This window comes from Phascolarctos cinereus, unplaced genomic scaffold, assembly GCF_003287225.1.
Source record: "Phascolarctos cinereus isolate Bilbo 61053 unplaced genomic scaffold, phaCin_HiC Scaffold_9;HRSCAF=440, whole genome shotgun sequence".
NCBI classification, from domain to species: domain Eukaryota; kingdom Metazoa; phylum Chordata; class Mammalia; order Diprotodontia; family Phascolarctidae; genus Phascolarctos; species Phascolarctos cinereus.
This window is the reverse complement of record NW_027556402.1, coordinates 20,566,428-20,593,688: the sequence shown is the minus strand read 5'-3', so window position 1 is coordinate 20,593,688 and position 27,261 is coordinate 20,566,428. Positions and strand designations below refer to the sequence as shown.

Here is a 27,261-nt window from a genome sequence, read left to right as displayed (position 1 = left end):
ACCTTGAAATCACCCCAAAATCTCTACCTATTATCTACCTCTGACCCCACTTCCTCCAAACATCTAGCTCATTTATATACTTAAGGTTGATTTTTCATTATGCATATGAAATATCTTATAACTAACTGAGAAAATAATTTGCTTCTGGGTGAAGTGTATAAATTTAAGCCATGTCTGTCCTCATCAACCCAGAAATGTAATTTTCTTCTACTCAGCTCGATTCTCCTAGGAAAGAATGAAATCTCATTTTACTTTGAACCTCATTTTTCTCAGCATAATACTGTTTCAAAATTATGGCTTATTTCCCACCAGACTGAGGAAGCCCAGTGCTGTCTGATAAGAGGTGGCATTCTTTCACCAATCATGTTATGTCTGTTGTATCTGCGTTATTATTTTTTTAAAGAGAAATTTGCAATAGTTAAAGCAATTCTAAAAGGCATCCTTGGGGGGCAGTTACATGGTCCTAATAAATTTTCAGTAGGACACTTGCCACAGATGAAAATATTGAAATGTCAGACAGCCCAGAGCACTGCCAACTGATCCTGATGGGGAAGCTCTGGGGCTTCAGCAGTCAGCCCACACATGTGGATACTGTGCACAGTGGATAACACACACGCACTCAAGGGCCTGTCTTGGCCCCTGGCGAGCTCCAAAGTGCACCTAGGAATCCTGATTCGTGCAGGGGCCTGAGAAGTCACTTTTTTAAGGTTAGTGTCCCAGAGGTTCCCTTGAGGAATTAAAAGAGACCAGAATGCCTCATCGTAGAACAGAGGCCTGAAACTAGTCAACATAAAGATCACCTGGATTTTGAAGGTGAGTACGGGTGACAACCACCCAAAGCAAGAAATATTAAGATTCCAGGCTTGCCCCAACTCACACCTGAACTTTATGTTCTCAAGCCAAGGGAACCAGCATGTGTCCACTCAAACACTCCCTGGTGCTCCTCAAGCCTACGCCCTACCTGGCATCGGGCCAATGAACCACAGCCCCAACATCCCAGCACCCAGCAGGGTGGAGGTGGGGCCAGGAAGTGATCCACGCCGGCGCTTATGTCAGCAAGGACAGCTCCGGGGCAGACACTCCCCCGACTGATTCAGATCATCAGCCCACGTGTGCCTGGGCTCTGGGAGAGCAGGGATTTACCCACGGTCACACAACTACTATGCAATCACAAGTGGGACCTGAACCCAGGTTTCCTGACTGTAAGGATCTCTACTCTCCTGGCTGCTTCTAATTAAGTCTATTACATAACATAAAACCCCTTTTTATGGAGTCTTATATAAAAGCCAACCTCACTCACCTGTGTACACCTGCACACTTGTGTGTATATCTCCCCCCACACACATATACATACCCACACATTCTCCTAGGGCACAACAGATTAACATCGCTTGACTGGGTAATGAATCTGAGTGGCACAGACCTTAACAAAGGAGGCACTGATGAGTGGCGTCACTGAAAACGGCAATGGGGAGCAAAGAGCAACTCATCTTCTTGCTCATGCCCTGGCCCAGCATGTTGGGGGATATGAGAGAAAGCACAGCCAGTGCTAAAGTGGATGGATGGCTAAGGACACAATGTTGTCTGGGTGAGGGAACGAGGTCTCCATGGGGTCAAAGAGCCAGAAAAAGTTCAACAAGAAGAGATCTGAAATTCAGGGAAGTTTGCTGACTATGGAATGGGGAGTTCCAGAGGGCAATCTGGACCCTATGCTCCAGACAATCCTGACTATTCCGCATCCCCAAATGTGCCCTGTGACTTTTCACCTCTGCTTGTGCTGTTTTCTAGAAGGAGGCTGCATCATTCCATTTCTGTCTACTGACACACCACCCACCCTTTCCCTAGGCCTAGGCACAGTATTTTAAACACTGAAGGCACCTAATATGGATTTGCTGAACTGAAGTGTGGTTCTGTGGCATTTAGCTTGCAGCAGCTAGACCTTGTCCAACTACAGGAGAGCCTGTTGTTGTCTGGTCACGTCCAACTCTTTGCGACCCCATGTGGGGTTTTCTTGGCAAGGGTACTGGAGTGCAGTACTATAATGCTCATGGCCAAAGGATTTCAGGTGGCCCACAAAAATGCAAATCCCTCAGCAAAACTGACTATGCAAAATCCCCTTAGGGCAGGCCTGCACAACTCAAGCCACAGACTTGCACAACACCCGGCCTGTTGCTCTGGCAGGTGGCCCACAGGCCATATGTTGTACAGGCCATACACTGTGCAGGTCTGCTGGCGTGGTCTGCCATTTCTTTCTCCAGCTCATCTTACAGATGAGGAAAGTGAGGCAAACAGGATAACTAGGTGGCACAGTGAATAGAAGGCTGGCCTGGAGTCAAAAAGATCTGGGGTCAAGTTCAGCCTCAGACACTTACTAGCTGTGTGACCCTGGACAAGTCACTAAACCTTAGTTTCCTCATCTATAAAATGAGCTGGAGAAGGGAAACACAAATTGTTCCAGTACCTGCCAAGAAAACTCCAAACGGGGTCATGAAGTGTCAGATATGACTGAAAAACAACCAAACGACAATAACTCATACCCTGCCTTGAACTACTTATGTGTCTCATCTTTTCTACTAGAACATACGCTTCTTGAGAGGAGGGACCACCCTTTGCACAGCTCCGGATACGGTGTTGTGCCTTGAACAGTGGTTCAAAAAACATTTGTTGATTGCCACCTATCCAAATAACACTGACTTTTCCAAACTCTGAAAATGGAATCTCCTGGTTCAGTCCTGCTAGAGATCGAAAGATGCTAGTTTAGACACTAGCAAACGGCATTCTCGAGCCAGGAGCTGACAAGACAACATTCCAGCTCTGTACAAAACCACCATCCTGACAACTGCCACAGAAGACTAGAAATCAAAGCCACGCTTCCATGACCTACACAAAGTGCTTGAGAGTACTGTTAGTAACACAAAGGAAGGTTAGACAGCAGTGTTACCATGCAACGAGCAGCCAAGGCCTCCATGCATGCCGAGGCCCAGAAAGTCACCTTCTTTGGGTTATTCCCTTTCGGTGGCTCAGCCAGGCCAAAACAGTGTGCTGTCACCCTGAATCAGGTGGGCAGGCTGGCCCACACACCCCAAAAACACACATCTCAATACTTGGAAAATTAATCTGAAATGGACTTAGAATACTGTGGGGCTGCTAAACAATTTTTGGAGTCCTATTAAAGTGTAAAATGCCTGTGGGCTAAATTTAGGACTAGATTAATCAGAACTCTATTTGGTAGCTATGATGCAACCCATGATACCTTTCACTTGAGAGATTTAGTTTTTACTTCACAATGAAAAATGAAGCCAAAAATAATTAAATATTTTTGTTAACTTTTTAAATGCATTCCTCTCTCCTCTCCCCACAAAAACGCCTGAGTATTTAATAGCATACCTTTACATACAGATTCAATTTCTGTACGTTAATTTATGTAATACATGTGTATACTGTTGGTACTTAACTAATGAATACTCTTTACAGAAGTGGGATTTTAGAAACAATTTTCCATAAAATTTTTCAAATTATTACCACAGAAATTGGAGTAATTTGGCTCCATGTTCATTTAATCAAATTGCTGTGCTAAAACATATCTTTAAAATAAACTAGAAAACTGATACATGAGGGATACTGCTAAGCAAAGAAAAACAGAAAATGATTTAAGGGAATAGCAGAAATTGGTCCTCCCATCACTGGAGGGACCACAGCAGCAGTCACCTCATGTACTGCGTGACGTCCAGTTCCAATACACATGGCAGTGACTCTGAGCACTGGGTCACCGCTGACTTGCCCCTGCTTTTTTTTTTTTTAATTTAGCACAATTTGCATTTGGGGGGCTTTGGGGAGGGCGGAGAGAACAGAGGCTCTTGAGGCAGAGAACAGAGACTCCTACCACGCAATGGGCTTTCCTCTCCCTACGCTACCTCGGATGGACAAGTCTCGGCATCTCTGGACCTCAGTCTGCCCATCTGTAAAGGGAGGGAGTGAGAGGGTCCCATTTATCCCTTTCCCGGCCCGTTCATCCAATTCTAGGGAGACAACGTGGGATGGTTATGGGACGTAGCGGCCCTTAGGAAGCCCTGAGTTTTAAGCTCCACCTTGCACACTGGCTATGTGACCTGGACTAACCTCTCAGGGCTCCATCTGTGAGCCGCAGAGAAGGTGCCAAACAGCACCGGAGAGGAATTTTTCTCGCCTGGGACTTCCCTCAGTCCATGAACGCTCAGGTCCATTCCTTATCCCTGTTTTTATTAAAGGCTGCTGTGGCTGATACATCACTGGTCCCCATTCCGAATGGGCTTCACGTTTGTAAGGGCATTAAATCCTGGGAATGGAAACGTCTGCTCACATATGGCACAACTTGCTTCAGTAAGAGTTTAACTCAAGTGGACCCTAACGACCGAGGCTGCTGACTCAGCAAAGGATATGCCCCTATAGCTCTGAGGCCCTCAAGGGTCACTCGTTAACAACCAGAGCAGGGGTGGGGAACCTGCGGCCTGGAAGCCACACCTGGCCCTCTAGGTCCTCAAGCATCTGACTGAATCCAAACTTCACAGAACTGGACTAGAGCAGCTACAGGGAAGAGTCTGCTTTTAGAAACATGGGAGAATAAACCCCGGAGCCCTATGGCTAAATCCTCACATTCAACCCAAGTTTTTTAAAAATCAGAACCCACCCCCACCCCCAGGAAACAAGACAAAGCCGAGGGAGGGGGAGGGCAGGCGAACCAAGCGCAGACCTGTTCTCTGGGACGCAGGCAGCGCACCTGTGGATCCTGGAGGCAGGACGTAAGCGGAGGAGGACGGCGGAGCACCTGGCCCGCCATGCTGGAAGGACACTCCGGAAGGGGGAGGAGGGAAAGCAGACATAGAGCTGGGAGCATCTGGCGAGGCCTGGGGCTGTGCTGCATAGACCGGAGGCGGCCCAGAATGGGAAGAAGCAGAGGGCACGTAAGGAGGGTTAGGGTAAGCACTGGAAGCAGGAAGGGGGGTGGGCTGCTGCGGCTGATACATCGCCGGTCCCCCCGTTCCGAATGTGTACGGCTGAGCTGGTTGGTAGGCTACGTGAAAAAAGGAACAAAGAGAGATGTGTTACTTACCAGGTCATGCAAAACCCCCAACATTAAAATAAAAATGAGTATTTCTCCTTCACACTTCTTCTCCTCTCTTTCATAACACTGCAATATCACTATAAAATTAACGTGTGACATACGTTTAAAAAACAGATCATCAAAGATCCTCTTTTTAAGCCATTAGGCAAAAAACTTGAAACCTGCAGGTTCCGAGTTCACCCTGGCTATAAAAAAATCTAATTACTAAATCTGAGAGCTGCAAGAAGCTTACCTTTTCCTCTGCTTTTTTTGGGGGTGGGGAGGGGGAAGGTAGCAAAAAAGACTATAGAGCTATCTCCTGGTCTCCAGAGGATACTACACAGATAGAACACGTGATCAAAGTCTTTCCACTCAAAAGCTAGGGAAGGCTTGGCTTGCAAGACCTCTCTTTCATAAGGAGGGCCTTCGACAGAAGATCAGTACTGTGGCAGCCACAGTCGCTAAAAAGCATCCCTCCAAAATACAAGAGAATAATCATATCCTTTAGTGGAGAGCAGACACGGTTCTGGGTCCAAGGACAACTCTCTTTTGCTGACAACTGACAAGGCAACTGTTAGGATTAAATTCTGTGTTTATAGAGCTGGCTGATTTTAAAACAAACAACAGCAACAACAAAAGCCTGCCTTTTAATGAGCTTTTTATTTGATGTTTTCAGCTTCGATTAGGGAAGCAAGTTAACTGAGAACTAGGAAACACAGTCTCAGCTCCTCTATTCCCTACGCACGCTGGGATCTACCTCCCAAAGTCTACATACTGAAGGACAACATGAACAGTAACACTACGCAGTGACACTCTGAGGGTACGAATGAAATACTTAGGGGCTAGATAAGGTCTAGTTTACACCCATTGTTACCAAGGAATATTAAATAAATGACAAAAGCCTCATTTTCAGCTTTCATCCCTTTTGGGAATTTTAAAAATCATCTTCCTTTTTGTCTTGGTTCTCTGCTTGATATTCTTCCTTCCAATCCCCTCCCCCAATCCCCTCTTGATCAACTTCTCTCTGCTTTTGCCATTATTCTAGCTCTAGTGGGTACCTTTCTAAGAGAAGTCACTTCCTAAGAATCAAATGTCATTCCTTCAGTGTTCACCTCTCTCCTGGAGGAAAGGAACAGCACTACAACCGAGGGCCTAGAAGCCACTACAAGACTCACGAGTGCTGCCCGGACCAGGTTAAAATGTAATTGGGAAATAGTTAACAAAATGAATTAAAATGCAATGACATTGTAAAACTAAGTCCACATGAGGCCCGCCTGCTGGATCTGCACGTTCAGATCGGCGGTCCCTGTTTCTATCGGAGTTTGAGAGCACTACTGGAGAAACGTTTCTTGTATCAGAACCATGGGATGACTAGATCGCTATCATGAGAGATCAGAGTGGGCTTCGAACAGGACCCTACCTCGATCCCTTGGTCTTGGTGCTCTGACTCATTGGCCACTAGTCCCTGACATGCTGCTTTTAAGGAAACGGGGATTCAGTCAAGCAAAGACTGAAGGAGTCTTACAGGGATCAGTCTTTTCTTCACCTGACCAGACCAGACTACAGACAACTTTGGAGCAACAGGGAAAGTGGGCAATGAGTTGGTCACGTCATGCTGGGGAAAGGGCATTTGAGGCATTACTACTTACTCTGTGGCTGTGGATAAGATGGTACCTGTGCGAACATGTGGCCAGAAGAGGTGGACTGTGGAATCGCCATATTAGGACTGCCAGGTCCCGGTATAATGAAACCTGGAGGCGGAGGATTTTCTCCCTGGGAAACAAGAGAAAGGCTGGGTTTGGCATCAAGGGTATCATGAGCCCGTAACTGGGTTTCTCATTTGGGGCCTTGGGTTCGCAGCAATAAAAATCTTCCATTAGCAAAAGCACCACTATGTTATTGCACACGCCACCTCCTGCTTTATCACATCAGGATTCAGGAGCCAGGCATTCTGAGCAATTGCAACATGAGAATTCAAGTGACTGTTTCAGTGAAGGGCAACTAGAAGCTGAGAGTAAATAAGAGCATCATCAAATGGAAGAACAGCAGCAATATTTGTCACATAGGCCAGTGACGTTTCCATCTCTCACTCTCTGGTCATTACTCCCGACTCAAGCGGTCAATTTAAATGCCACAAAAGCAACTTTTGCTTCCCTTAAATTTTAAGAATTACTGTTCAAAAGAGATCCTCAGTGATGGCTGTCAGAGGACAGATACTATTCAAACCACAAGCTAACATTTTTTCAGATTCAGTCACCTGGACGGGAGGTTGTACCCAGAACTTAAATGAGACTTTATCAGGGGGAGAAGAGGGTTAGGGAGGAAATGAAACAAATCATATTAAAAACCAAGTTCTTAGCTCCTAAAAGCATTAAGATGCAACAAACAGGCAAACCGGGGTCAAAGAAGAGAGCCTGGGTGAATCTATCTAAGTGAGTCAAAGATCTCTCAAAGAAGAATAATGAAGCTTATACCTGTGTGTCAGAGGGAGAGGCTGCAGGTGGATGGCTGGGAAGGGCAGTAGGAGTTTTGTTACTCCAGGTAGTGACAGTAGGGGCAATTCTAACCTGAATTAAACAAAGAAATACCAATCACAGAAAATAAAAAACAAAAAGAAAAAAACCTAAAGGGCACTGAACAGCCAGATGCAAAGCAGAACTGCATGGATGAAAGCCACTGCTCAGAGTGCAGCTGGGATTCTGAAAGCAAAATGAAAAGAAAAAAAAATCAATGGCAAAACCTAAGTCACAGCACACTGAAAACTGCCACCTAAGGATACGGGTTAAGGATACAGGAAAAGCAAGAGAACGAAGGAAAGAGAGCATCTGGACAAAAGAAAACTGAACAGGGACGTGAGAGAGAAGCATCAGAATAGCACTCGTCATGCCACTACAATTAGGCCTGTAAACATTTTTTAAGGTCACTTTTTAAAAAATGAAGTTACATGAAGTAATATGGCCATTCGTAACCCTCCACCACAATTAAAAGGTGAATCAAAGATTAGGGAGGAAGACGAGTGGTCCCCTAACCCAACTCCTTCAATTTACATATGAGGAAACTGACCAGAGAATGTCAGAGATAAGACTAGAACCCCGAGTTCTCCCCAATCCCAGAAATGTACTCTCTAACACTCCACACTCCTCTCCTTATTTTATCCAACATAAGCTAAATCAAGAGAGCGATCTTAATTTTTCTTTTTAAAAATAAAAGTGCAACTACAAAACAGCACAGAAAGAAAGGCAGGCAAATAACTAACGATCACTGCTCATGAATAAACCGTAACAATATAAGGTAAATGACAACACTACATAAATTAATCTACTGACTTAGGGGTATATCAAATTATCGAGGGGATCTTTTAAAAACCTAACAAAAATAACAATTCATTTAGACGGAGGAACAAAAATACAGACTCTTAAAGGAAATAATAAAAAATCACAAACAATGGGAACACAGTCCCACATGTATAGTTTTATCAGACCTCAAAGCTATGTGGTATAAATTAGAAAACAAAAAAGCAAATCAGTGGAACAGAATGAGAAAGCAAGTGAAAATAACAGCTCCACATTTCACAAACCCAATAAATTACTGAGGAAAGGCCTCCCCTTCTTGACAGGAATTGCTAGAAAAACGAGAAAGCAGTTTGACAGAAATTAGGTTTAGATTAACATGTTGCACCACATACAAGCTCAGAATCAAAGCCCAATTCAGATATATAACCTAAATGTAAAAGGTCACACTAGAAAAAAAAAATTTAGAAGCAGCTAGGTGGTACAGAGGATAGAGCACCGGCTTTGGATTCAGGAGGACCTGAGTTCAAATTCGGCCTCAGACACATAACACTTACTAGCTGTGTGACTCTGGGCAAGTCACTTAACCCCATTGCCTAGCCAGAAAAAAAAAAAAGAAATAGAAAAAAATTTAGGCTATTTCTTATTTAAGCATGTGTCCATCTGGAGCTTTCTGTGGTGTGAGCTGTTGGTCTAAACCTAATTTCTGCCAGAAGGCAATCTATTTTTTCTGGGAGGTTTTGTTGAAGAGCAAGCCCTTACCCAAGAGGCTGGGCTCTTAGAAGTTATTAACACTATTCTACTATGTTCCCTTGCTCCACTGAGCAATCTTTTCATTTTAACCAATATGAAAATTCTGATAATCACTGCTTTGTAGTTGTTAGACAGACTCCCAAATACTTTATACTTCTTTAGCTGTTTTGAATGAAATTTCTGTATCTTTTCCTGTTGAGCTTTTTTTTTTTGGGGGGGGGAGGTGAAGGAATACAAAGAAATGCTAATAATTTATTTGGATTTATTTTACGTACTACAACTTTGATGGAATTATTCTTTGAACTGATTTTTTTATTTGACTCATTTGGGTACTCTGGACTGACCATCTACTCTTCTGCAAAAAACCACACTTCTGTTACCTCTTTTTGCTATGGTGATTCCCTCAATTTCTTTTCCTTATTATATTGCTGTATCTGGCATTTCTAGCACAATATCAAATAACAGTGGTGATAATACACATCCTTGCTATACCCTTCATTTTCTTAGAAAGATTTCTATTTATCTCCGTTACATATAATGCTGGTTCTTGATTTAAGACAGCTTGCTGCTATACATTTTCACAAAAGTTTGGAAGAATCCCTTCTTTTACCAATTTTTCCAAACAGTTTATATCATCTTTGAATTTTCTTCAAATGTTTGAGAGAATTTTCTCATTAATTCCTATGGTCTTTCAGGAGTTCATTTATGGCTTGTTCAATTTCTTTTTCTGAGACTGGGTCATTTAAATTCTCTATTTTTTCTGTTAATCTGAATGTTTTGTATCTTTTTTATATCTATCCAATTCATCTACATTATCAGTTTTAGTGCCATATACCTGGTTTCAAAACAGTTTCTGACAGTTGTCCTCATTTCACCTTCAACTGTTCTGAATTCTCCTTTTACATTTTTGATCCACTCTTTCTTCCTATTTTGACCAGAGGAGTTAACACCTGCTTAACAATCTTATTTTTGTCCCTCAACCGCCACCCTCAAATCAGTTCCTAACTTTACCAATCTGAATCCTGACTCAGTTATTTTGCTTATGTTATCTGGGCTAATTATTTAACCTCTGTGAGCCTCAACATCCTCACCTGCAAAGCAAGGGCATTAGACTTGATGGTGGAACCTCTAAAGTACTTCTAGCTCCAAGCTGATCTGAGGCTCCTGACAAGTTTTCTTGGTTTCAATTTTGTTCATCTCTTCTTTGATTTTCAGGATTTCTATTTTTGTATTTGGTTGGAGCTTTTTGATTTGTTGGTTTTCAAGACTTTTTTTAGTTGCATGCCCAATTTATTGACCTTTTTTTTTTCTTTTGTTGATGAATATGTTTAGCTAAAAGCTGCGTCCCCAAAATTCTGATATATTGTCCCATTGCTGTCATTATCTTAAATAAAATTACATTTTGTTTCTATGATTTGTTCTTTCAGCCAACAATTCTTTAGTATTAAGTTACTTAGTCTCTGATTAATCTTAGTCCTTTCTTCAAAGGCCCTTTATAAAATATAAGTTTTGTTGTACCATGGTCAGTACAAGATGTGTTTAATATTTCCTCAATTGTTTGTGAAGATTTTATGCCCTGAAAACATGGTTAATTTTTGTAAAGGTGTCATGCCCAGTTTGAGACATATATAAATTTCTTTCTTTTTCCATTCAGTATCATATCCAATTTTTAAAAAATTTTATTCAGGTCCTTCTTATTTATTTTTGTCAGATCTGTTTAAATGTAAACAAGATACCCTTGGGTTGCTTATTATTACAGCTTTACTCTCTAATTCTCCCTGCAATTTGGTTAATTTTTTCTTTAAGGATTTAAATACCATGACATTTAATACATATCTATTAAGTATCAATACTGGTTTATTATCTAGCATAGCTTTGAGAATACTGTAGTTTCTCCAGCTTATTTATTTTTCTTGTGCCCATTTTCACTGTCACCTTGTCTGCCCCAGTCACTGAAACATAGGAGATTTTGCCACCCCTCGTCCTTGTTCTGAGTGAATCTTTTCTAATCCATTGTGCTGTTCACTTCCATTTTAAGAGTGCATTCATCAAGCTCCCATTAACAGTTATGACCACTATGATTTTCCTCTAGCCTACCTTAATTTTCTTTTTCTTCTTTGTTCCTTGTCCCTTAGCCTTCCAAAAAAGAAAAATGTGGTGAAAGAAAGTGAGTTTTTCAACACTAGCAATCTATATTTTCAAAGACCTGTTTTAATTTCCTTGCTCCTCTTCTCTTCCCTCCATCCAGCCCAACCATGGGTTTTCATTTTGGACATGATGAGTCTGAGATGGCTGTACGATATACTGGTGAAAATGCCCAGCAAACTTGTCTGAAAATGAAACACTGGTGGTTTTTATAGGAAGTTAGCGATACTGTCATCAAAAATGACAGCCTTTTGATAAGACTGCACGGTGGTTGAAGTGCCACTCAACTTTCATATTACATTCACAATGAGATTTGCCTTTTTTTTTTAAGTGTACACAATTCAAAAATATGAGAAAACCAAAAATTCTCTACCAGAAAAAAAAAACTGCTAGAAAGAGAAGGATGACCACCTTGGAAGTGGTAGGATCTTATAAATGTACATTTCCACAAGGATAAGAGTAGTGAAAAGTTGTGACAGGTGGTGCAGCAGATTGAGAACCAGACCTGGAATGAGGAAGACAAGGTAAAATCTTCCCTCAGACAACTATTAGCCCTGTGAGTCTGAGCAAGATGCTTAATCTTTGTCTGCCGCAGTTTCCTCAACTGTAAAATGGTGATGATAATAGCACCTACCTCCCAGGGTTGTTATGAGATTAAAATGAAATAACGTGTTTAACTACTTCGTACACCTTAAGCACTATGTAAATGCTAGCTATTATTACTGATATCATCATCATCATCATCATCATCATCAAAGAGTAGAGTCAGCAATTCAGTTAAAAAGATACGGTGCTCCAGCAATAAGCTATTGCATGCTGCAAAGCAACAGCAGACAACATCCAGGCACTGACATTGGAGACTCTTCCCCGTCTAGCATGCAATCCGGAAAACCAGGAAACACCTTCTGTGTTTCACACGAAATCACAGATCTCAGAGTGGTAGGCAGCCTCAGGGCACCCAGTGTAACCCCCTTATCAAAGTCTGATTACAGACTGGGAGCTGGCAGGTAGCTGGCCAGACGCCGTCGAGTTCAATGCCTTCGCTTTCCTGGAGTCGTGCAGCCCCAGCACGTGCAGCAGGAACTGAAGCCACTTCTTCCCGACTCCAAGCCCGCTGCACACGCTTCATCCACAGCACCTTGCCAGTGTGGGAGGCTCCTCTAAAACCTTCCTGACAAAAGGTCACTCTGTTTTGAAACCTGAGACGACTTATTTAGACCAATTAAGTACAAGGATGATACAGATGTACAAAATGTGATTAAGTTATTAGTTACACTAACCCTCATAAAAAGTTTTTGATAATTAAAAAGTTCATCAGCTTCTAAGAGGCAGCCAGCAAAAACTGTTTTGATGCTATAATTAAACTACTTACCTTATTTACGGACTCCCACTTAGATACTAACATAACAAAACACAGAGTCACATTATAAAACACATATTTGTAAGTACTTTACTCCATTTCTAAAGGACAACTAGAGAACCTGGAAACAGTCAGTCAGATCCCCTCTGTTGCCTCTGCGGCCTTGAGCCTGCCCCTGTCTAATCCATCCTCCACACAGACCCCACAGGGTCCTTCCCAAGCACAGCTCTGACCGGGGCCTGCCCCAAGTCATAAGCTCCCTTGGCTCCCTGCTACTCTGAGGACGGAATAGCCACTTCTCCGCCTGACGTCCAAAGCTCTTCACCACCAGGGAGGCCCCCATCGGCCTGCCATCCCTGAGCGGGGCTAGCGCTTCTGTACGGGCCTCCAGCCTTCATCCTGCTCCTCCCACACAATGGCCCATCGATACCCCAGAATTCTGCACCAATTCAGCCACCTGACAGATGTCTTTACAACCCTCGGCCCTTAGCCTCTCTCATCTGTTTCCTTATTTCTAAAACAGGGATGATTACAGTACCTATGCTACTCACCTCACCAGACTGTCTTGAGGATAAAATGAGAAAGTTCCCAGAGAACAAAAGATCAGAACTGATAGGAGCGATCACAGGTTTCTGCTCCAACCCCTTCATTTTACAGATGAGGAAACTGAGGCTCCGCTGGCACAAATGACTTGCCCATCATCACATGACTAATTTGGAACCCAAATTTTCCGATGCCTAGTCCAGGTCCCTTTCACTAGGCTTCCCTAAACTTTATTAAGTACCTGCTATGCATCAGGCAGCATGTGGAGCACCAAGGACACAAAGAAGAAAAGGTGCCGCCCAACTGCTGGCTGTTCTCCACAACACTTCTCACATTCGTTACCCTTCTCCTCACTCAAGAAAGTCAGAATCTAATCCAGGTCCTCATCTTCTCTGACCCTGGCGGCTGCAACAGCCTCCCATTAGTCTTCCTGCCTCCAGTCTGTTATCTCTTTAATCCCGTCTCAGCTGCGCTTCTCCCTCTGACCTCCTGTTACTCCCTTCACACTCTCTGTTCACAGAATGTCCCATCTCCCACCTCCACACACAAGCGGTTCCCCCAAACCTGAAATGCACTTTGGCTTCCCTCAAAGCCCAACTCAGGAGCTTCCTGCTACATGAGGCCCTTCCCAATCCACATACACCAGCACTCTCTCCTTCTAGAAATTACCTTGCAGGCGCTTTGTATTTACTGATGTCCATGTTACACAAGACCCTTGAGGGAAAGGACTGCGTCATTTTGGCCTGGCTGCCCACAGTCCCTTGCTCACAGCCACCATTTGATGAAAGTTTTGCTAAAATGAATTAAATCTGTGATCTCAGATATTGGCCCTCCCTTCAAAACTGCAGCCTACAATCCATCTGGGCCGTGCCATCCTGAGCAGCTCCTGTCCCTATTCTTCCGCGTACCGTCCACCGACGGTCTGGAACTTCCTATAGGGCCTGCGTCATTGCATGGATCCTGCCAGGACACGCAGGCCATCCCCTCTTGCTAAGTGGCCAGCCCACCTCTGTGAGTCAGGCTTCTCTTGGATGACACCACCAGTTACACCACTGCCCTGTCTGTCTGCAGATGACGTATTGCATTCTACTCGCACCCACCATGAGCTTCTCTGTTTTCCTTTGGCTGCTACACAACTTTAGCTCTTCAGGCTGATTCACAGCATATAATATCGCTGGCCTTTGTGCCAAGGAAAAGCTTTAAGCCACTGCACAATTTCTCCAAGGTAAGAAGGCTCAACTCACAGTCTGTGTGTCTGCAGGCCAGCTCTAAGTCCAGTTAACTGCCTGTCATAGTCTACTTAAACAACAGGCACTCTTACTTTGCTTGGTTTTTTCCATGTGGACAGGAAAGTCAAACTCTTTTGAATGATTACAGATCTCATTTACTCGATGCTGTCCTGATGCCTACAAGCACACATGCCCAGGTATGCCTATCCTAAAAAACAAAAAAACCTTCTTGTGACCATGAAGTGCCCTTCCCTATCATCCTATCTCTTCTCCCTTTCATAGCCACACGTCTGTAAAAAGCCACCCATGTGTGTCTCCATTTCCTAACCATCTACTCACGTCTTCACCCCTTGAAATCTGGCTTCTAATCCTACCATTTGACTGAAACTGCCATCTCCAAGGTTATCACAGATCAGCCTCGGTCTTTTGACACAGTGGCCTTCTTCAATACTCATTCTTTTTTCCACTATTATGATGCCCTCCTCACCTTCCCCACGCCTGGGAGAAGCTCTCTTCCTAATCACTGAGACGGCTCAGCTCCCCGTACAGCTCATCTTACATGCCACAGCCTTCAGGAAGCATGCCATGACTTCTGTAGCTATTAGTATTTTATTGTCTTGTACTTATTTGTCTGTTTGCATGCTATATCCCTCAAAAGATAATTTTAGCTCCTTGAGGGAAAGGATTATGATTATTAGCACCACAAAGATTGAGAACACTTAACAAAGCACCACTCAAATTAGCCACCATGTTGCTACCTTTAATTTGCTAACTTCTTGACTGTCAACCTGTACTTTGTAACCTAACTCGACTGAAAATAAAATGTACAACCTTACATGCTTAATAATTTAGAGCAGAGGTTCTTAACCTTTTCTATGTCATGGACCCCTTTGGCAGTCTGATGAAATTTATGGACTCCTTTTCAGAAGGAGTTTTTTAAAAAAATTCATAATTGGTAAAAATGAAAAATTTCAGAGATTAGTGAAAATTATGATTTTTTCCCCATTCAAGGCTCCCTGATATAATCCAAACGTCAAAGCCCAGGTTAAGAATCCCTGACCTAGAGGAAAATTAAGAAGGGAAAAATGAAGAAAGATCATAGAAGGAATTTAAAGTTTACTTTATACCTAAGAATATATAATTTGACTAAATTGGGGCATTTTTTTCCAGAACAAATACCACAAACACCATTTATAAGGCTTTACAAGCAATTTACAAAAATGTCCAACAGGACTGACTGCTGCGCGCCTCAATTAAAGAAGGTCACCTTCCTCCACTGAGGCTAAATGATAAACACCTACAGAATTCTCCAAGCTGAAGAGAAGTCAGAAACAGGGAGCCCATCCTAGGGCCTCCAGTTACTTACATGAGGATAATACTGCTGGGGTGGAGCCCGTGGCCCCGGCGTCTGGCCTGCAGCAGGCCCAGGTCCTCCTTTGGCCATGTGTTGTCTGTCATAGAGAGGCCGAGAGGCTGCTCCCTGCTCTGACCCAGGCTCGCCTTGTGCCCTGCGCAACCTGTCACGGAGCTGCACAATATTTGGCTATAAAGAAACAAGGAAATAAAACGAGTGATTGGTCCACAACCTACCTACCCAAGTGGCTGACCACTCTGGCCCTAATGACACAATGTGTCTGGAGTCTGGGGATGAGCCAAGGAAAGAGATGTTACCACCTGCTTTCAGGTTCAAGATAAGCTGGTCTTCAAAAGAGAAAGGAATGAAAAGAGACTATGAAGGGGTAGAAACTAAGGGTCCCAGTCTAAGGCTATAGAAACGCCACAGAGTGCTTCTGAACAACTCCAAATATCTTTCCTCAGAAAAATAATGGCACAGCTTGTAAGAAATAAAAGCTTTAGAGTAAAGGTTTCTGATTCTAATGCACATGACTCCTTCTCCCACGCTAACCAGCAGAGCATCCTCACCCTCCTCCACTGAGGCCCTTCCTCTGCCACCTGGGCCTTCAGACACTGGGGGAGGCTTCCCATGCGGGTGTGCTCTTGTCATCTCTGCGCCTTGGCCTAGATGCCCCCTTCCTTTTCTTCCCTCCCACAGCCCATCATCCCTCTGCTGCCAGAACACACCTGCCGCCCCGCCTCTACAAAGCCATCCCGCCAGTCTGCCCCTCCGTGGTGCCTGTCTCTGCAAGGACACAGGCACAGCCTTGTTCTCTCCCTCTTCAGAGTGGGAGCTCCCTGAGATGTGAGAACACCCCACTCTCTGTACGTGTTTCCACAACTCCTGGCCCAGGTCTGGCCCCGACTGCAGCTGGCGCTTCAGCAACGCTTGCTGACTGATATTCTATTCCTCTGGCACAGCCCCAGGAGGTACAGACACAACCCAGCACATGGGGTCAGCAAGATCTGTTTTAACATTGAAGAAGTGCCTCTTTTTCTTCAGAACTCATCCCCTACTAGCAGTTTAAATCTACGACTGGGTCCCATCTGTAAGAATTAATCATTCATAGAAAGGAAAGGTAGGAAAGACAGTCAGATTCACTCACCTGGCTGGTGTTGGCAGGGAGGAAAGCCAGAGCTGCAGCAATGCTGCCCTGGGCTGCCAACAAATTGGCATACTGACTCATCTTCTCGGCCAAAAGGGCCCCAATGGCATTGGCATCTGATGCCTGCGTGAGCTGGACGGCCTTGCGGAGGATGACAACCTTCTCAATCAGATCCTAAAGGAAAGCGGATGAAGACACAAAGCACAGGAGAGGATTAACACCCTTATCAAAAATGCAGTTCAAAGCTGAAGGGTTCACATCACCCTCTAGCCTAACTATTCTAACAGGACTGAGGCCTGGCTGGCCATGCCTTCTGCCTCTGCCTCACCTACACTTGGCTTGGCAAAGATGTCAGTGACCACCAGTGGGGCACCAAAGTAGGCACTCAAGGCTGAAGAAGAAAGGCACTGGAATGAAAGCATGCCCCAGAGGGATTGATTCTTCCAAGGGCGGCCAAAGCGAAATGCCATCTGAGCTGCACCGGTGGGATAGGCTAGACTAACTTCCAGTTTTCCGTGTTGCCATTCAAGACAGAAGGAGGAATGTCTCAGCTGAAAATACCTCATGCCCATATCTGGCAATCTCACAAATCTGGCAACCTAAAACTGAACCACGATTGTTTTCTTCCGCATAAGCTGACACAAAACTCCTAATAAATATTTGCATTTCAACAAATGAGGCTCTTAAATGACTCCACCCAGAAATAAAATCCCACAAAGAAAAACAAAGTTCAAACTAAAATATTACAGGAAAGGATTTTACTCATCAAGTGCTTGTGAAAAAATTCCTTTAAAAAGGGAAAGAAAGCCCTTTCCTAAAAATACCCAGAGTGCACAGCATCAGTACCTTCCGTTAAACAGACACTAACCTGAAGTGACAAGGGGCTGTTTCCATCTTGGGCTTTGGTCCAACACGCTACTAGTTTCTCTATGTTTCCAGCACAAATATAACACAGACATGCCTGCGTCTGCAGGAGGGGATCCCCTTCATTCTCAAGCCTGGTGCCCAACAGATCTAAGGTGGAGAAAAGGCAAATGATCCACAGGCAGTCCAACTGGAAGAACATCTCTACAAATTGAAGGCAGACACAGCACAGCACAGTACACGGGGTCCTGCACTCAAGAGTCGGGAAGAGCAGAGTAAACGTCCCATCTGAGACACTCAGCAGCTGGGTCAACATGGGTGTTGCTTAACCCTCAGCCTCAGTTTCCTTATTCATAAAATGGGGCTAATAACATCACCTATCTCACACGGTTGTTGTGAACATCAAATGAGGTAACACACGTCAAGTGCTATATAAATGCTAGCTATTATTATTATTGTTGTTGTTGTTGCTGTTGAAGAGGAATCTTCTGATCAGCTGTGAATGCCTCGGCTATTCTCAGCAACACAAGGATCTAAGACAATTCTGAAGGACTTAGGATATAAAATACTGTCCACCTCCAGAGAAGGAACTGATGGAGTCTGAGTGCAGATCGAAGTACACTTTTTTTACTTTGTTTTTCTTGGGTTTTTTTTTGGGGGGGGTATGTTTTTTTTGTAACATGGCTAATGTGGCAATGTTTTGCATGACTTCACACGTATAATCTATATCAAAGTCCTTGTCTTCTCAAGGAGTGGGGAGGGGGAGGGAGAGAACTTGGAATTCAAATTTTAAAAAACAAATGTTAAAAATGGTTTCTATGCTTGATTGAAAAAGCAAATTTTTAAAAATTTTAAAAGATGAATCTTCATAACTCATGAATAGCAGGAAAAACAACCCCCCCAAGATAAATAATAAATCGAGTATAATAAAAAAGTTCACAAGACATTTGACTGCGTACATTATTCATTTCCTTTAAATATGTATTTCTCCTCTACCCACACATCTCTACCCAGAGCTTCAACATTCACTTGCTATTTACTGAGCACCTGCCACATACAGTACAGACAAGAGAATGGAGCAGCTGTGAGTAAGATGCCATCCCTGCTCTCAAGGTGCTTCCAATCTGGGAGGGAGCCCAGCCAATGAGAATGAGCATAGCACAAAAAAAGAACGTGACAGTAACAGACGGCACTTCTGGGGTGCTTCACAAAGCTTTCATGGACAGGAGCTCACTCAGGCACCCAAACCTATGAGACTGGTAGGACAGTATTTTGCCGATGAGGAAATAAGGCTCAGGGGGGGTCCTCGATGTCCCTGTGACCCCGCAGCCACACACTAAGTGGCGAAGCCTGAATTCACCTGGTCTCTTCTTACTGTTTCCACACCACTGCACTCCCTACACGTGCAATGTTGAGATGGATTGATCTCTGTGTACAAATGAAAGGTGGGCTACGGAAGTCACGGGAGGGAACGCCCACTCTGATCTGGGGGACCCCCAAGGGAGATTTTGATACAGAAAGCTATCTGAAGCCATTTGAACTGGGCCTCAAAGGAGGGGTAGGATTTTTACACAGAAAGTTGGGTCAGGGTTAGGAACAGGGTTTGGACAAAAGGAATAGCACGAGTACAGAGTCACGGAAGCTGCAAAGCAGAGAACAGAAGCAAAAGCTGCTCAGTCTGGCGAGAGCGTGCCATACATAAGGGAATCAAAGTCAGAAAGCCAATCACTGCAGAGAGAGGAAGGATGGACCACCCTCCCCCAAACCAAATCAATGCCCAGCAGAGGAACTGAGCTTTAGGAAACCAACTGCCCAAGGAGAGGATGAGGATGGTTGCAGCTACACAAAAATTCATGTGGAAAAAGACCTGGGGATTTCCCTGGACTGCAACCTCAACACGACTTCATAGCGTGCACAGCGGAAGGCCACACCACAGTGGGCCGCAGGGGCCGCAGCACAGAGGGAGAGCTTCCTAACAACGAGAGCCGCCCAGGCCTGAGCTGCCCCCTCGTCGGTCAGCTAGCGCCCTGCACCCCAGAAGATCCTTGAGTGGTGGTCCTGTGGCGAAGCAGCGGAGCTGGACCAGGTGGCCTGGGAGACGGCCTGCTGGAACACAAGTCTGGGAAGAGGCTGTGTGCGGAAGTCAGCGGTGCGGTCACTTCCACTCCCCAGCGCTCTTAAGCATTTATGTGTATGCAAAGCACAGCAGGAGGGGCTGTGGGTGGTCAGAAAGCAGAGGCTCCTCACACAGGAGCCTGCGGGTGCTGAAGAGAAGGGGAGAGGAAGACAGATGCAGGGACTGAAGGGGGAAGGGAGACGGGCATATCCGGGGGCCAGGAGAGCTGGAAATGGAAAGTGTATGGGAGAAAGGATGACAGGTGGAATTAAGGCTCAGGAGATGCCTCAGAGGACATACAGTCGACCCTGGCAGACAGGATGGCTATCTCTTCTGCTAAGACCTCGCCAAAGGAAGAGAAGATGGCTGAGGACGGGGAGGAGGACAGAGAAAAGTGGAGGAGCAGAAGAGGAAACTCATGATGACATATTACAATATATTATATGTATAATAACAATCATATGATGCACATATCAGAACATATAATATAGAGTAACAAAGACACTTAATAAGGCTCAGGAAATGATCATTTTCTTACCACAAAGAGCTGAAAATTCATCTGGCCTAGCGTAAGTCAACACAGCAGCTAAAGCTTCTCTCCAGTTCTTAAGGTCGCAGGACTGAACAATCTCTTTCCAATTTTTCATCACCACTGCTGTGATCAGCTTGGAAAGAGAGAGTAAAGAGAAAAGTAAATGCCTCCTAAGTGCCCATATCCTCAAGAATTAATGCTTTGGAACAACATGCTATCAATCAATTAATCAGTCAGGTGTTTATTAAGTGCCCCCCCACCTGCCAGGTCCTGCGCGGGCACTGGGGAGACAAATCAAAAGGAGACAGGCCCTATCCACAAGGAGCTCACACAAAAACACACACCACATAAATACCAAGTTCATAAAGACAAATCCAGGCCATGTCCAATACAAGACAGCTCAGGAGGGAGGATGTTCCCGGTTTGGAGACTGGCAAAAGCTTCCACGAGAAGACGATGCTTGAGTGGCATCATGAAGGAAGAGTTGGACTGGGGGGTGGGTGCACACTCCAGGCAGGAGGTACCGCCAGTACAAAAGCATGGAGGGAGGGGATGAAGTGTCACGTGGGAGGAAGAAAAAAGGCCAGTGCAGCTGGACCTCCGGAGCAGAACAGGGCTGTGCATGCTTAGTGTGGATTAATGCCACACGGTCAAGTTCCAAAACAAGATATGACAAAAGCAAGAACATGGAACAAATAAGCTGAAGTTGATAATCAGGGTATTATGTTTTACTCTCCTTACGAGAAGCCAGAACAGGAAGAGAAAGAAAACAAATGCCTACTGAACAACGGCAAGACCAGAAGAGACGTGGAGGGCGGCCTAGGTGCCACGGAATCCTGGCAGGCCCTGCAGCACGACAGTGCAAAGAATAAATACCTAAAACTTCAGTAAAATAATTCTGAGACCTCATTTGCTACTTTTTTCACTCCTTCAACTTCCCAACTGACCTTGCATAAGCAATAATAAATGTGCATTTCAAGTCATTTGGAAGTCGCTAGGTGCAGAAGCCAAGACACAGCAAGAGTCAACCAACCAGCAGTGACTAATCATGTCCGATTTTTATAACACGTTAAATCGTCGCTTCAGAGTGTGACTCATCCACTGGGGTGGGTAACCTCTGACTTTCACAGAGCTGCTGAAGCAGACAAAACCCTTCCCTGGCGGCCAGCCCTGTTGCTGAGCCTCTCTGGCCTGGCCTGGGCTCATCCCTCCGCCCCATTTGTTCTGGCAGTCCATGATGTACGGACTGATGGAGCAGCTCAAACAGGCACCTGGTCCCTGCATCCCCAGGGCCTGACTGACACATAGTAGGTGCTCGTTTGTCCAACTGGATTTCCAGTATGGATGGTTAGGCCAATTTTTCGAGTGTCGTGCACTCAGCAAAGAAGCTTCGCCATCGACAGGGAATTCCTCATCAACTCGTATAAAAATGGACGTCATCCCTGACGGTGGCCAAGATCTTTCTGACTATTCATTTCCCTGTTTTTAGGCTCTGTCTGATATTAATGATTAGAGGATCAAAGAAAAAGATAATTTCTCTTGTTCTAGCATGGAAAACACTCTGTTGGAAGAAAGCCTTGAGAAGAACAGTTCACTCTACCAAATCAAATGTTTTTATAAAATCAACAAACAAGCACCATGTGATATTGAGCTCTCTACAGCTATCAGCCAATTGTCTCATGTGATAAGAAAATCTTCCTGTCTCTTGCTAACACCTCATCAAGGGGTAACAGAGGTGTAAACTATTTACATAAAAATTTCTATCAATGCAAAAGGAGACATGTAGGTCCACTCCAAAATCTTGGCCTCCCAGATCATCAACCTCCTAGACACATACAGGGACAGATATGCCCTTGATATCAGCATCACCCGCAAGCATTACACCTCCACAATCTGAAATTCCTCTGATTGGTGGAAGATTATGGTGATTGTAAAGACTTGGTGATGGAAGACTTACAACTATGGATCATAGATCTAGAGCTGCAAGGTACCTAAGGGGCCATTTAGTCTGACGCCCTCCCCAGAGAGCTGAGGAAACTGAGGCTCGGAGAAGCCACGGCACTTGCCCAAGGTTGCCCAGTTAATGAGTGGCAGGACGAGGATCTGAACTCAGGGCCTCCGACTCCCGCTGCAGCACCCACTCCACTGTGCTACACTGCCTCCCACAAGAGAGAACGAGAAGCCAACTGTGATCACATCCAAAGACCTCATGCACAAATAAAAGCAGCCTGAGTAGAATCAGAAGATGTATTAAATGTCTCTGATAGAAGTCTGTCATTCAAATGAAAAACAGAAGGGATACAAAAGCACACCAGGAAGAGCTGTTACTCCCCAGAGGACTCCTCTATTGGACTAAGGGACAGGAATGGTTTTTAAAAGGCTACAACTGATCAAAATCACTTTAAACAATGTTTAGAAACACTAATGATCAGAGAAATCCAATTTGAGACACCTCACATCCCTCAAGGCAGCAATGATGGTAAGAGATGGGAAAGTTCATCACTGGAGGGTAATCTGAAAGACAAGCACGCTTATTCAGTCTCTGGAACTGTGGACTGGTCTAAACATTCTGGACAAACAATCTGAACACACAAGCTGCTCGTATCCACTGACCCAGAGCATTCACTACTAAGACAATGTTCGACAGAGCTACAAATAGCAAGAAAAGGACAACGTGTACAAAAATGTAGTCGTTTTCCAGCCATGTCTGACTCTTTGTGACCTCTTTTGGGGTCTTCTTGGCCAAGATACTGGAGTGGTTTGCCATTTCCTTCTCCAGCTCATTTTACAGATGAAGAAATTGAGGCAAACAGGGTAAGTGACTTGCCCGGGGTCACAAAGATAGTAAGTGTCTGAGGCCACATTTAAACTCAGGATAAGTCTTCTGACCCCATGCCTGGTACTCTATTCACTGTGCCACCTAGCTGCCTTCCATGTGAAAGTAATGGAATATTAATGCTCCATCAGGAACAAGGAATATGATTAATTCAGAGAAATATAGGAAAACTTCTGCTGAATGATGTGAAATCAAGAAAGAAAAGTCAAAAGAATCTGCCCAGTGAGGAGAATTCAATAGATAAGGACAACACTGAAGAGAACAGATCAAGGACACGAATGGAAAAGGTTCAATTTTTTGATAAGGGTTCAATATTCAAGATATGAACACCAAAAAACTATAGAAGACCAAAAGCCATTCCCCAATAGATAAGTGGTCAAAAGGTATGAACCAACAGCTCTCAAAATAAGAAGGGCAAATTATTAACAACCTGAAAGAATGCTCCAATTATTGATCAAAAAATCAAAACAATTCTGGTATTCCATCTCACAGTAAATTGGAAAAGATGAGACCAGTCAACTTAGAGGAATTATGGGAAACAAAACTAAAATGTCTACACTCTTTGAGCCAGAGATTCCACCCTTAGCGAATTAATCCAAGGAAGTCAGTGACAAAAAGAAGGGAAGGCTCCACATACACAACAGGTGTGCTCTTCATTGCATCATGAACAACCAGAAATAATGTAGATACCAATGGAGGAATGGCTAACAAGCTGTGGCACATGTTACACCCAACAATAGCTCTACTAGGCCTATAACCCAAAGGTACTAAAGAAAGAAGAAAGCACTTTTTTTTTTTTAGGCAATTGGGGTTAAGTGACTTGCCCACGCTCACACAGCTAGTAAGTGTCAAGTGTTTGGTTTGAGGTCGGATTTGAACTCAGCTCCTCCTGACTCCAAGGCTAGAGCTCTATCCACTGCGCCACCTAGCTGCCCAGAAAGATTCTTAAACAAAAATATTTATAGCAGCTCTTTAGGTAGTGAAAAATAACCAGAAGTGAAAGGTTTGCCCATCAAGAGAGGAATGGCTGAACATATTAAGGTATGTGAATGTAACAGAATTCCATCGTGCAGTAAGAACTCCACGAGGAGGAAAGGGAAGGACCAGGACAACAATTTAGGCAATAACAATAACACTGTGGAGATAAAAAACTCTGTAAGACTTAAGAACTCGGACAGGTGTCATGACCCGCCATGACGACTGAAGATGATACCCACCTCCTGACAGAGAGGTGATGGAGCCAAGAGGAAGAACAAAATAAATATATCTGGATACAGACAACTGTAAGAGTTTGTCTCGTTTGATTTGTTACAAAGGATTTGTTTGTCAAAATGATTATTAACTAAAAATGAAAATGAAATGCAAAAGAATTTTACTGTGCTGTAAGAAATGATTAACATGATGAATATAGAAAAACTTCAAAAGTTACTTGAATTGATGAAAAATCAAAGTTAAGCAGAGGCAAGAAAAGAACATACACAATGACTACACGAATGTAAAGATAGATAAAGCACCACAAAACGCCCATAACAACCGCAACTGAATGTTGAAAAATTATACATAAGACCTGGTTTGGACCAAAAGAAGATCCTTCCCCCTGCTCCAAAACAGAGGTGGGGGTCCATGGGTTTGGAACTTTTTTTGATATGCTGGTCCATTTTACTGATTTTTTCTCTTCTTACTCTTTTTAGAAAATGTTTTGATACAAGGGATGGCTCTCATAGGGGAAAAGAGGTAGGTGGAAATGCAGGCGATTTAAAAACAAAAGATATCAATAAAGATCTGTTTTTCAGATGAAATAAAATCCTCTTCAGAGAGACCACATCTATCAAAAAGTGAAACTGATGACAAGTCAAATAATGAAAACAACTGTTAAAAAGTTCATATACATAGATGAATAAAATTTGCTGTGTTTAAAAAAATACTTCCTATAATAGTTCTGGACAATACACAAAATAGCACCATTTTAAGGAGCTTATCCTAATAAGACATATGATTGGGGTGGGGCGAGGGGGTGGGATCTTTTTAAAGCAAAACTTTAAAAATTTAAATTAGTTTTCTAGTGTTATTTGCATGCATATGTGTGTTGAGTGTACACATACACATTCTCAGGGGGGGCAGCACGGAGAAAATGACCCCTAAAAAAATAGGAAGTCATTTCACATTAGGCTTGTTCAGCATGGACATTATTTTGGACAAATTTCATTATGATGCATTCCAGGTTATTTTAAGAAATGGGATTTAGCTACAATGAATAAACTGTTAAAACTGTATTCTCCAATCTATAGGAGGACCTTCTGTGCTGAAACACCACTGACGAGGCTCTTGTCACCTGGTAAAGTGAACTGTTCTGACCTCAGTGGGGTAGCTTCATCAAATTACCCACGCTCCCTGAACTTCCCAGTGTAGCTTTCTGTTTTGGTGGGTACTTTGCGGATTAAGGTAGTTTATAAATTGTAGGTGACAGGCATATTTGACACAGTCACTGATAATGCAAGCGAAGGGGAACAGGGACCATAAAAGACTCAGCTCCCCTTCCTTCAGCTCTGCCCTTCTCACCTACACCAATAACGAAATTACAGAGTAGGACGGAGAGCTGGACAAGAAAGCGAAATTTCTCGCAGAGCTGTGATCAAATCATCTAGGCGATGCTTCTAAGGGACCTGTTCTTTACAACAGCATTCATCATTATTTTACACAAACATTCACACCACTGAAATTACTTGGGCTAAAAACAAGGAAGTTTAATTGTCTATTGGGAGATTTTTTTCCTCCTCTCATAGTTAGTACTAAGGAAGGCAAAATAATGTAAAAAAAAAAATTAGTAGTCCTACAACATGTTAATATACTGGTATTACTCTTCAAGTGAAAAAGAAAATTCAAAAGATTTGAAGGGAATAATCACAACATACACTTTTGATTAGGACACATACTAGAAAGAGAGTGAGAGATTTTATTTCATCTTTTATCCAGTTAAAAATACATACCCTGGTAATTTTGCTTTGAGTTTTTGCGAAGTATTTTTTCTGGGTTCGAGCCAAGAGCTCTTGTCCACCTGCTATGGCCAATATAATGGCATCTGCCATGCGGTTATCATGTAAACAAAGGTCAACTGCACTTTCAAAATTACCAGTCAGCAAAGCCTGCGTAATTAAGCCATCAATATCTGCAACAGGGAAATAAAACCACTAAATTAAATTAGGTTTAGCATTAAACAAGCTAATCTGTGTTCTGAAGACAATGTGGGAAACTACATTATGATATGGCTCGTTCATTCTCTCTCTCATAAACACACACACACACACACACACACACACACACACAATGAAACATTTATCTATATTTTTGGAGTTTCTTTAACTCCTGAAAACATTTTAGTAAGTTTTATGAAAAATAAAATATTTTCCTGGTCTGGCCATATTTAAACAGCTCTATAAGGATTTACCTGGGACTCTGGCCACAAGTCAACAGTTTGTGGAACAATGACAACATATCAACTAACAATGGACATTTCTTCCTTCTCTCCCTCAGGCCAACTACAACAATTCTCAGGTTAGGAAATAATAGTATTTTCACTGGAAAAAGCAAAATGCTTAAATTCTATCTGAAAATTAAAACACATTTGCATTTACCTCCACTGACAGAAATGTTAAACGTTCCTCCAGCTGACGGAGAAATGTCAGTCTCTCGATTTCCCTCTTCGGTGCTCTTAAAGACAGAGGGGAAAGGACACGGTTTAGTGGAAAAAACTACGATCACAGCAATTACAGATAATACAAAAACACACGGCTGTGCACACAATAGCCCAATGCACAGCAGGCTCTCCCCAGGAACACGCCACCTAGCGGCAGTGCAGGGAGAAAGGCGAAGTGGGCCATGGGGCTGCCAGTACCACTTCCAACCTTGGACAAATCACTGAGCGAGCCTGCTTCCTCAACAGTAAAGTGAAGGCATTAGTACCTCACCTGCAGACCTGACGGCGGGTGTCTAACAAAGATCCAATGATCTAATA

At 43.6% G+C, this 27,261-nt stretch overlaps 1 protein-coding gene across 10 annotated transcripts in view; it reads right to left on the bottom strand.

The window, feature by feature from the left end:
• The window catches only part of SEC31A (SEC31 homolog A, COPII component), a 73,319-nt gene that overhangs the window by 10,192 nt on the left and 35,866 nt on the right, over window positions 1-27,261 (bottom strand). For 3 of the 10 annotated variants that reach the window (XM_020988411.2, XM_020988412.2, XM_020988415.2), the window contains exons 15-23: window positions 26,882-26,957; window positions 26,237-26,415; window positions 20,420-20,546; window positions 17,770-17,915; window positions 16,902-17,075; window positions 15,767-15,943; window positions 7,555-7,647; window positions 6,730-6,853; window positions 4,730-5,050 (exon numbers count right to left, since the gene is read on the bottom strand). In XM_020988411.2, coding sequence (XP_020844070.1) covers window positions 4,730-5,050; window positions 6,730-6,853; window positions 7,555-7,647; window positions 15,767-15,943; window positions 16,902-17,075; window positions 17,770-17,915; window positions 20,420-20,546; window positions 26,237-26,415; window positions 26,882-26,957 — 1,417 coding nt within the window. The remainder of the gene's footprint in view (window positions 1-4,729; window positions 5,051-6,729; window positions 6,854-7,554; window positions 7,648-15,766; window positions 15,944-16,901; window positions 17,076-17,769; window positions 17,916-20,419; window positions 20,547-26,236; window positions 26,416-26,881; window positions 26,958-27,261) is intronic. The other 7 variants (XM_020988413.2, XM_020988416.2, XM_020988417.2 and 4 more) reach the window with 5 other exon arrangements.